The 11,781-nt window shown below is 38.0% G+C and overlaps 1 protein-coding gene across 1 annotated transcript; it reads left to right on the top strand.

Annotated features, from left to right (window-relative positions):
- Nucleotides 1-3,441: 3,441 nt before the first annotated feature.
- olfml1 (olfactomedin-like 1) lies at nucleotides 3,442-9,252 on the top strand. Its single transcript, XM_008411702.2, has 8 exons — nucleotides 3,442-3,898; nucleotides 4,658-4,761; nucleotides 4,854-5,044; nucleotides 5,168-5,271; nucleotides 6,221-6,409; nucleotides 7,436-7,616; nucleotides 8,541-8,700; nucleotides 8,843-9,252. Exons 1-8 carry the CDS (start codon nucleotides 3,767-3,769, stop codon nucleotides 8,997-8,999), a joined length of 1,218 nt encoding a protein of 405 aa, XP_008409924.1. The 5' UTR covers nucleotides 3,442-3,766; the 3' UTR covers nucleotides 9,000-9,252.
- Nucleotides 9,253-11,781: the final 2,529 nt, after the last annotated feature.

Below are 11,781 nucleotides of genomic sequence, written 5' to 3' on the forward strand. Positions count from 1 at the left end.
ATTTACCAGAGAACCAATCCACAATAAGTYAATCAATCAATCAATGACTTGCCTTCCTTCACAATTCAACTTGATGCAACTCTCACTTCAGCTCTCCAACTGGGCTTTCTGCTATTTACTTGGATTCCTCCAATAGAAATTCTACCAGACCAAGCARCGAACAGAAGTTCTGAACAATGATTTTGATTTTCTGTTGTGTTTTAGAATTATGGTCTGCTTGTAGTTTTAGTAATGGCAGCAGAAGAATTGAAAGAAGCACAATAATTCAGCATGGAGACCCTTTTTCCCACAAATCCAACCTTTTTTTAATTGCGAGACTCGTGGAAAAACACTTCTCTCAAAATGTAGAAAAAAAAAAAATTAAACGATGTCCAAGAGTCCAACATGTTTTCACAAACAYTGCATCTTCTCATAGACTTTTAGTTTCCTACAATTCCGACAGTAAATGCACCTATATTTTGGATAACATAACATGAGACACAGCAGAGGCTATCATTCAGCATTAGCTTATGCTAAATAACGAATCATGTTCATGCCAAACAACAACACAAAACCCAGAAGACATCTTCATGTACTTCCTTTGCCATCATCTGCAGATTTGTGATGACCAGTAGAGATAGAACCTTCTTCCAGTCAAAGTATTTCGGCAAATCCTTCCATGCACTGCTGGTAGTTTGTAAAGGACTCCTCCCTAAACTGATTTGTGCAAACTGATTTGGCGATATTGCAGGGACTTTGCAAGCAAAAATAAAATGAAGCCATGCCRCTCTGTTCTCCGTGACTGGGAGAAAATTCACAGACTTATTTGGTAAAAATGCCTCAAAATGCCTCATAAGTATAAAACACTGAGTTGTTTGGATCTCGGATGTAATACTCATCATTTAGTGTGGACTCTGCCCTTTAAAAACAACTCTCTCCATTGTATCTCTGCATTTTACCCATATCACTACTATTCTCTCATGGGGAAAAAAAGAAAATATTTACTTAGATTTTTAATTTTAAAACGTTGTTTTCTTCCCCATGTTTGACGTCCATGTTCTCCACACTCAGTCGTATTGACATAGTTGCTCTTTGCTTGGSCTGGCATTAAAAACTCATCATCTGCCAAACACAAAGACTGATGCAAAAGGTCAAGAGACAGAGGGTGGTGGAAGGTTGGCATCTCTCACTCAATCACCAAGACACAGTGATTCAAGCACACATGCTCTTACATATAGTTGGTAGGAAACCTGCACACAATTATTTACATTCTTCTGACACACATGCATGSATTAAAAAGGACAGATGTCTGGTTTTTATTTTTCTCTGTAAGGAAATTGGTTTGCAGCATTGTCAGCAGGCACATGCATGAAAAGACCGCAAAAAAAAAAAAATTCCCTTCTCACCCTCCGCGGGTGGTCTGTTTCATCCTCTGAGCTCGGGTCCTCTACCAGAGGCCTGGGAGCTTGAGGGTTTTGCGCAGTATCTTGGCTGTGCCTAGAACTGCACATTTCTGGACTGAGTTTTTGAATTTAATGGTGTGAAATTGGGCCTCTGTCTCTTTAAGAAACTCTTACAGAAAGTCATAACAACATTGCTCCTATGTTAACCCTTACCATGAGACAGTCTCAATCTGCACTCCATATGTGAAGGCTAGCATATCAAGAAGTTACACGGAGAAATAAAATACACAAAATCCCACAGATTCTTGCACATATGCATAACAAAGTAAACGCAACAATATATTACATTTTTAAAAAATTCAACAATGTGTATGAAACATACTGTCATACCTCATGCACATTTGCTGCTCATTGGATTCCTGCTGTCATTTACAGATGTGAGCTCAGTCACATCTCCTGCTGTGACTCCATGGATATTTTATGGCACTCCTCAGTGAACCATCTTGAATATTTCATTAGGTTACATCTCATTCTGTGTTTATGTATGTAGGGTCTGTATACATACATGTAAATGTATCAATGAGAGTAATCTGATCACCTAAAAAAGAAAGAGCAAAAACTTTGGCTTTGATATTTWAACAGACGCGAMGAAAACAGATTGGATTTATTTTCAGTAATTCTAAATAAGACAATCCCATGACAAACTGTACTCACCGCAGATTTACTGGATTTTCATAGATTTATGTGTTTACATCCGCATGAGTGTCCTCCCTGCTGRTATGAAGCAACGCATATCATGGAAGTTTAAATCAGGGACAATGTTCATCGTCATCTATTCTTTCTCATGTAGTGTTGAGAGTTAGTTGTAGAAACATCTGAAGATATAAATATCTGACACCCAGATATGTAAATATTTAGACCAACTCTCCAGACTTGAAGTTTGCATAGAATTTTTTTGATTGTTTCCAATAATCTCAATACATTTAGAGAAGACTGAAGGCATTAAACCAGTAGGTTTTCATTTGAAAATGCACTCGGTACTTTCTATTGGGTCCTGGGATTTGTTTTTGTCAGTTGTTTATTACGCCAGACCACAGGTAAAAAGCTGGGCAAGAAGGTGGTTGTTATGGGTTTTGTGGGGGAAGAGCAGCTACACTGTCAGGCTGGTTTTGTTAGCCGTTCTACTATATTCTAGGACGTAGCACCTCCTTGTGGTTGCACAATGATATAAACTTGAGATTTAAAATGAAGATGAAAAAAGGAAAATATATTTCTGCTTTGTGAATTTACTGGAATTTCTTCTATGTTCTTTTATGCATTTACTCTGAGTTCCCTGTTTCATATCGTATGCCCTACTATGTATCAGAGWAGGCATCCAGATGTTGCCTGCCTTCAAGACAAAGCAGGAAATGGCCTCAGCCCACTCTGAAACGCTCCAGATGGAGATAACTTTTCTTTTAAAGTAACACCAAGCTAATGATTATCTACAAAGGCAGTGACAACTTTTGGATCTAATTCAGAGAGAATATCTTCAGGCTGAAAACAACCCTGCCAACAGTGTCCACTCCTTTAAATGTTCACAATCTGATCAGGATTTTAAAAATCAGTTCACACCCTTTAAAAGTTTTAGAACAACAAATATTGCTATTATAATTGTTCTTGTCAGATGTGCAGAAAAATAGATGGGAAGTGAAATAAAATTCATGTTGGCATGTTTTAACATCAATAGGAGAAAAAAAAGTCTACACATATTGGCATATCTATTTTTTATTGTTTACATATGCAAATGTAAAGCTAGGCAGYAATTTACTGCGTAGCTGACACCTTTTGTATTTCCACATCTGCGTGGAACTGAGSATGTGTCCATAAGCCAACCGGGGAGTATTCCAGCTCCAAAAAACTCTAAATGGATCCAAAGGTTTTGCTTATTTCTAGCTCACTCTCTGTCTTTCCCCCCTCCTCTACTGGCATCCTCTTTCATACCACAAATGTACAAAATCCGGAGAGGAGGAGAATGAAAGAGAGGCATGCAGAAAGACTGGGAGAGTGGGAGATTGGGAGGGACTGTGGGCAAAGAAAAGTTTGATCCAGCAACTGAGCACAGGCAGAAAGTTCATGAGCTGAAAGACTGACAGCAGCAAGAAGAAAGGAAAAGCMGTCAAGCAAGGAATCAAGAACTGCTCTTAGTACAGGAGGAATGTTATAAAGTGTGCCTGAAGCTGCCTTTCTTTTAGGATTTTTCCAGCWCATTCTTGTTGGAGCCTGATAGAAGTTTAAGGGAGGATTTTGTTGTTATTACAGGTCATTTCAGGGCAAAACCACTGAAGACGTCACAGMAGTTTCAGGTTTTTTCAGGGACGTTTTGGGAATCGAGACACGGGGAAATGGCATCAACGAGGATGGTTCTGCTGTTGCTTTTATCTCTGTGCCTGACTTTGGGATCCGTCCAGAGCCAGGGTTCCTCCCAAGATGCCTTCATAATCCAGTATCTAGAGAGAAGGCTTGTTCAGATGGAGGTGAGTTCATTTCTGCATTACTTTTCCTYAATAACTTGCCACCTTTAATACTTATTCCACACCGGACATTTTTCTTCTTTATCACCTTGTTTTCAAARAGTTTGTGTTTTCTTTGGATTTTGCGCCTGCCAGATCATCTGGCTGCAATGTTTTGGCACGCTTTCAGCTATCTGACTGTTTTTTATTAGGAACTCCTGGTATAGRAATCTGGATGAGCCAACACAGAATAACTATTTGCTTTTAATGCATGGAAAAGCCCAATATWCCTCACTAGATGGGCTAAAATGCATGCTCAGTCCTCTTGCTTCTTAAATGAAATTTCTTTTCTGTYTTTGAGAGAATGGACTTAAAGTGGAGTCTAATACTAAACACACYGGGGAGGTCACAATATAAYACCATAAAWGTATCAAAAGTTTAGCTATGGATACTTATTAAAATGTAAATCAAGGTGGAGTACCAAAATGTCAATAAATGTTAATATTCTTCATCTAATACAGAATAAAATAGTGTGACAATAAAATAAAGCTAAGAAGTGATTCTAAAACTATGTTCAGTTTTTTTCTGGTTGTTTGGATCAGCAAGGTTAAATAATTAAACGACTAAAGTATTTCTTAGTGAGTAAAATTTGTTCTCTATTCTAACTAAAGATACTGTATTTTATGTAATTATCTCTTATGTTCATTTAAAATGTTGCTATGTACATAAAATAACAACTTTATTTGTATTCATTCTATTCCTTCCCGCTATGAATAAAACCAGGAGCGTCTCAGTCTATGTGAGCAAAACACAGTGAGTGCCACCCAGAAAACCTATGACCTCTCCTCTGAAGTCAGAGGATATCTGTCCACTCTGAGCAGCTTGAGGTAATCCTCCCTGAATTATCTGAGAACAAGACATGATTCAAATGACAAAATTGATTCTTCTGACTCATACATATATGTTTTTTCCTTCTTAGATCAGAAGTAAAGAGCCAGGTGGACAGTGTTTCTGTGCGTGTTGACCGGGTGGAGAGGGAGCTGGAATATTTGGAGAACAAAATTCCCACTCAGTCTAACATTGAGATGGAGGAAGCACTGCTAGAGCAGCAGGTAAAAGCAGTAGAACTGGAGCAGCTGAAGAAGAAGGCCAAGATAAATGTCGAGAATGGTAGGTAGCATTTGCATAGAGGAATGCTGGAAAATAATGCAAGAGGAAAAGAGATTAATAAAAGTTTTYAGTGATTTTGTTTTGTAAGACTATTTTTTTCTTGGTCTTATGCAATATATCTAGACTGCAGCACGGCTCTGAGTCAAATCAAGTCTCTTAAGATTGTGAAGAAATCTGGAGATCCAAATGGATGCTGGTTCAAGGACCCTTCTGAAGGATCAAATAAGGTATTTAATATCTGAAAAATACAGTGACTGCCACTGTGTTATTATGGGGCTGCATCAGTTTTCTTATCCAGTTACAATCAMAATATGCTGTCCTTAGTAGTGTTATTATCCCTACTCAGCTAAGTTTTCAGTGACTTCTTTGTTGATATTAATATCACAAAACATTATATTTTCCTGATATAATGACATCAAATTTTCACATAATCACATCAGAGACAAATAAAATTCCAAAATATTACAAGTTTTGATCAAGGGTTTCTATGCAAGAATTGAATTAAGCTACTTCAACATCAAGGTGAGCATAAAAACGGAATGAAAATTATTATTTTCTTTTGTTATTATTATAACCACATTTTGTTGAATGTTGTATCTATGTCTATCCATTCATTGGTACATCAATCTATCAGTATGTCCATGCACCTTTCCTTCCTTCCATCCATCCATCCATCCATCCATCCATCCATCCATCCATCCATCCATCCATCCATCCATCCATCCATCCATCCATCCATCCATGCTTCCATATGGATGGAAGCRTATCCATATGGATGTGCATCTCYATCCATATGGAGATGCATATCCATCCAAGCTTATGGATGGATATGCATCCATATKAATGCATATCCATACTCTAGACTAGAAAGTTGTGGAAATGTGTAGTTACCCTGCTAATCTGTATATTTTTAAATGCGCTCTATATATTCTATGTGTATGTTAAAAGTTAGTCTTTTCAGATTCTCTGTTTATGACTCATATTAAGGACCATGTGGGGAATCTTTGGGGATGTGGCTGCCTTTAAAGTCAAAATTATCTAAAAATATCCCCAMGTAATTAGGTATGAAGTAGTATTGTCTTTATTCACTAATAAGTAGGCTGGGTTTTGCGTCAATGAAAAAAATAATATCTGTTTCCTTACATGTTCTTTTTTTTTTTGCCTTTTCTCTTCCAGGTGTATTTATTCAGTGGATTTCGTAACAACACCATTCTGGAGTACAAATCTCTGAAGAGTTTCACAAAGACTTCCACACCTCCAGCAAAAGAGGTGCAGCTGCCTTTTTACTGGCAGGGCACAGGTCACGTGATCTACAATGGATTTCTGTATTGCCACAAGGCAGATACACCCAATGAAATACTGAAGGTTTGTCACTGAAAATTTTTGTCAAAGTGCTTTTCTCTATTGAGCTACATCAAGCAATGAAAGAAAAAAACAAACAGCATAGAGAGGAACTGCAAGTTCATGTTCTGTTRTTGGTGTTATAAAGAACAGTCTCTGACTGCAAAGTTTATCACCCTGAACATGATTTCACACAGATAATCTGTTAAACTCATGGCAGCTGTTGGCCTTCAGACTGGTCATTTTAAGGAATCGTCGACAACAGGAACATAGTTCTGTGCTCTTTTCTTTGTYCCACTGTGTTAACTGAGGACACAGAGAACACAGTGCCAAAAGAAACAAGTTTGTTCCAATGAAGCTAATTTTCCTAGGAAACTCTGAGTGTTTATGGGGAAATTGCATTTTTACAACCAGTTCATACCAGAAAGTGCATGAACACCATTTTTTTTTTCAGATTTGGGGTTCAATTGTCTTTGTTTCTTTCTCAAACATGAGATTATTGTGCATGGAACATGCAATGAATAGATGAATTGAGCCTTTCTCTGTACAAATGCTAGGACTGTTCTATAATAAAGAAACCAGGTAAGCTTGAAAAAATAGCTTCCAACTTATATTTACATTCCAATTCTCATCTGTAATTAAGAAATCTGGATCATGACTAAGAATCACATTCCAGAGAGAAGCAGCTAAAAGATTTTCCTTTGTAGGGTTTCTAGAATTTGCTGTCGGCAATAACAACTGTACCTTTAATTAAGCTGAATTTCGATCGACTTCATTTTGAGGTTTTCATGACATGTTCCACTAGGACGAGGGCAAAGGGTACCAGATGAACTATACATTCCTTTTGGCTTGGGAACACCAAATGATCCTTATGCTGAAAAGCATAATAGGAACGTTTGGATTCTACTTTCGGACCTGTTACCTCTGTGACCTTGCATAAGACAGTGAATGGATAGATGATCTGTTCCGAACAAGAAAAACTCAGGCTCCATTTTCTTTGTTGATGAGCACAGTTTGTATTCTTTAAATTATTTCTCATCACATTTAAAGGTGGATCTTCTGAATGGCACTGTGGTGGATAGCACCCTTCTTCCCGGAGCAGGACGTCTTCCCGTCTACAGCCTCAATCCCAACACTTACCTGGACATGGCTGTAGACGAGCTTGGCCTCTGGGTTATTCATGCGGATCTTGAGTACGGAGGAAACCTGGTCATCACCAAGCTAGACAAAGGTGTGACGACCTTCTACTGTAGAATTATTATTTTTTTTACTTAATTCATTAATGATAGGGCTGTGTTGCACTCAAATAAAAACTACCAACATTTCTCAAATAACTTCAGTTAATCTTTAAACAAACTATAATAAAACCTGTTATCAGTACACCTCTAMATTTTAATTAATATTCMATTTATTATATTCGATTGACAAGAAAACCTCATCTAACAAGACAATAAGGTTGAGTTCATATTCAGTAAGCTAAAGCGTGGATAAAAACAATATGTCAATSAATGGCTCTGTCCAGAAAAAAGTATACCAGGACCAYTTACCATTGGAGACAATGCGAAAGAGTAGTTAATTAGGAAGAAACAGGGTTATGTTTTCCACCATTAAACATTCKCCATTATTATTATTGATTATAGGAAGAAACGTAAAATGACCACCACTCACAATCAGTCTGTWGCTACTATCAAGGCTTGGCTCATGCTGAGAGAATAATCATGACAAAGTTGAGGGACAGTCCACAGCTACATGTGGAGAGATTGTTAATAATGGATTAAAATCTTGCATTCAAAAGATTTAAGAGAGCTTCMATTTTCTTAACATCAGCCCTAAGGATTAAGAGTCTCTTCTTAATTAATAAATAATTATATTCCCCACAATTTCTTTTGGTGTATACAATATTTGTACAAAATCTTTGTTTCAGTTGTACCCTGAACAAGTTTGCTATTGCTTTTATACATGTACTTTCTGCTAACAAAAATAGGAAGGCTATAGCTTGCATGCTTTGTGCAGGACCACCTAGTAATCTGTTCCAACCATTTAACAAATGTAATTGTTGGGGGGTGGAGAAAGCMCGGGTTTGTCCAGGTTGACATTCAGGCAAGAACTGCCAATAACCGGTGGATACCATTTTAACAAATGTTGTYTTCACCAGTAAATTTAGCAGTGGAGTACACCTGGGACACACAGTGCAGAAGCAGTGACGCTGAGGGGGCTTTCCTGATATGTGGGACGCTTTACGTGGTCTACAACACACGCTATGGAGGTCGCTCCACCATCCAGTGTCTGTATGACATCCATGACACCATTCACAGGTTAGTGTACAACGCAGTCTGAGTGTGCAGCCATAAAGGTCAGGCTTACCAACGACGCACACTAAAATCATAAACTGCAGTTTGACACATTTTAAATGGATGTGCTTAAATATTTTATGTTTTCTATGTTGTGTCCATGCAGCAATGAGAGTCCAGTGATGTTCTTCCCAAAGCGCTACACCAGCCACAGCAGCATCCATTATCACCCAGGAGATAAACAGCTGTATGCCTGGGATGATGGCTACCAGACAATATACAAAGTGGAAACTCGCAGCAATGCCCAAGTTACAWCCCAGTGAAACATGTTTTCTTTTTACTCTTTACTCAGCGTCAAAACCTGCATTAACATCTATAACATGTCAGATAGACCTATCCTCCACCCCCTAAAAAATTACAATTAAAGCATCAAGGAATTTGATGGATCTCATCAAATGTTACTTCATTCATCCTTTGCTGGCAATGGATGTGTTCTTTAGTAGTCATGGTTATCATTGTTTCATACAAAGCTTAGTGTTTGTGTCAGAGCAATAAAGATAACATAAGTTGTGTGCATTTTGGCTGGGTGAACATAATTTTAGATGACTTTGGAATGATAATGTTTAATTCATGTTAGATATGATACTATCTATCTATCTATCTATCTATCTATCTATCTATCTATCTATCTATCTATCTATCTATCTATCTATCTATCTATCTATCTATCTATCTATCAAAGCTTGCTCTACATGTATTAAAAATGAAAGTGGGCATCCATCTTCTAAAGAGAGGGAGTGGGTGGGTAGGGAATCAGTCCAGTTGAATGTGGTCTGCTTTGGTTTGTGATATCTATACATAAAAGCTTCTTTCTGAAAATTAATACTATTTCATTCATTCGCATTTCCAGATATCGACGCAAATAAATATTAAAGTACACCGTGGCTTCCCCCCCCCCCCTTTTAATTAAAAATTTCGACTTTTAAAAAATCTTTAATTTGGCTTTCCTCGACCTCATCAAGAATAAACAACAATACTGCATAAGTAATTTATCATAAAGTTCGCCAATGACAGGTCACCTTTTTGGCATCTTGTGACTTGGTCCGGGTCCGCATCATTTTCCAACCGGCTTGGATAGCGGCGGAGAAAGGGACTCGTATTACCGTCTGCCATTGCTCGTACAGCGCGTTTTATTAAACTATCGASGTGCTTTGACTGTATTTTTTATGCTCAAGATAGCAACTCTTCCCTCGCTTCTTGTCGTCACTTTTAGCCCGGTCATTTCACAGGCTGAACGGTAGGTAAAGAGTTAAACAACAAGAAGAAGRACGAAAGTCTTTATCCCGGGTATTTTCATTTCACAAAGAACCAGATTTGTTAAGATATWTTAAACTATTCCGAAACTACATTTACTATTCTAAATAAATTATAGCACMTAATCGGAATTATTTTGCCAATGTTATGGTATAAGAAAAATAATCCAGTGACGCTTCGTGACGTAGGATTAGGGGCGTTCTCAAATTTGAATTTCGTTGAGTTTGAGAGTAGGTGAACAAAGCGAGTCGTTTAGGAACGTACTTAATCACGCTATTTTATCAAAACTTAGTAGATTGAAAAAAGAAAGTAAAATGAAAAGAAGAAGCAGCAGCAGTAGCGCCAGCTGGAGAAACCCAACAGATAAAAGGCGCAGTGAGAGTGAACGTTTTGATGAATTCGGCTTTGCTTTTACCAACAGAAGGGAGCAAAAACTTCACCACAGATGTCACGATTACAGGTGCGACACGTTGACCTAATTAATGCTGGTTTAGTTCCGTGAAATTAATACAATCCAGGCTTGTAATGACCTGATAAGGCTAAAGATGTGGTTTTCATTTTGTGATGTAAAAAGTCGTTTCAGTCTGATTAAATACCAGATTAAGTTCAATATTACTTGACACACACTAGATTATTAGCAGACCTTTAAAAAAACAATAAATTAGGCTTAATAGAACCTGTGACCACATGAAGTAAGCAGAAAAATTCTCACAAAATAGCGCATTTTGACCTGAGCTAAAGTAATTTAAGAGCAGAAGAGAAGTCACTGACATTTCTAGAACTGGAAATTGTTACACATCCCTTCCTGAGATTTTGGGACTAACAAAGCACTGTGAGAGTCTCTATATGGAATGGTGTGGGGGGGACTGGCCTATCAAAATTACTCCKGGAGTTAATTTTAACTCATCCAGGGAGTCATGAATCAGAAGACCATCCAAAGCAAAGCAGGCCTTGCATGATTTAATGGAATGGTTCATGATTCCACAAAAGAGAGAGACTGGGAACAGTCTATACAATAATTCTAGGGGCTTTTCAACCTACACCCACACTCAGCGGTGGAGGCTTTGTCCAGAATTAGATTCTCAGGATGTATTGATTTTTTATTTTTTTTTACAAAAGTACCATTGTTCTGCTGTATCGTAATACTAAAACAAAAATTCAAAACATTCAGCATCCAGTTATTTCCCCAACTGGCAGAACTAACTACTGAAAGCCTGAAATGACCACTGAAAGCCAAMTGACTATATCAGCAAAACTGGGACCTGAACTTGTCGAAAAACCTTTATGTATCTTTACGAATAAGCTGCAGAGTTTCCCTTTGGGGAGGGACGTTTGGATTTTCCTCGTGGACCTTCTAACTCCATGACCTATAATTTCCAATAACAGGAGAACATTGAAAACATGACTGGCTATATTGCTGTGGGCGAACAACATTGAAGGTTATTCCACAAATGTTTTCTGTCAGCTACCCCCAGCTTAGCTCGGTGAGGGTGAAGGAGCTGTGTGAACTGCTCAGCTACTGGAATGGAGCCAGCTTCATCTGCAAGAGTCAGGTTAGATCTATGTAAGAAACAGAGTGAAATCTTGTTCCTTACTGTCCAAGCTTGTTTGTTCTTCAACTTATTGTTTTCAGATTGAACGCTTTATCCGGATGGGCATTCCTCCAAGTTTGCGAGGGAGAGTGTGGAAGTGCCTTCTGAACATTGACGGTGTGAGAGAATGTAGTGACTTCAACTACCAGGTAAATTACAGATTCTCTGTTTTTACATGATATTTATGTGTTGTGTGTGT

The sequence above is a fragment of the Poecilia reticulata genome, linkage group LG6, assembly GCF_000633615.1.
Source record: "Poecilia reticulata strain Guanapo linkage group LG6, Guppy_female_1.0+MT, whole genome shotgun sequence".
NCBI lineage: Eukaryota > Metazoa > Chordata > Actinopteri > Cyprinodontiformes > Poeciliidae > Poecilia > Poecilia reticulata.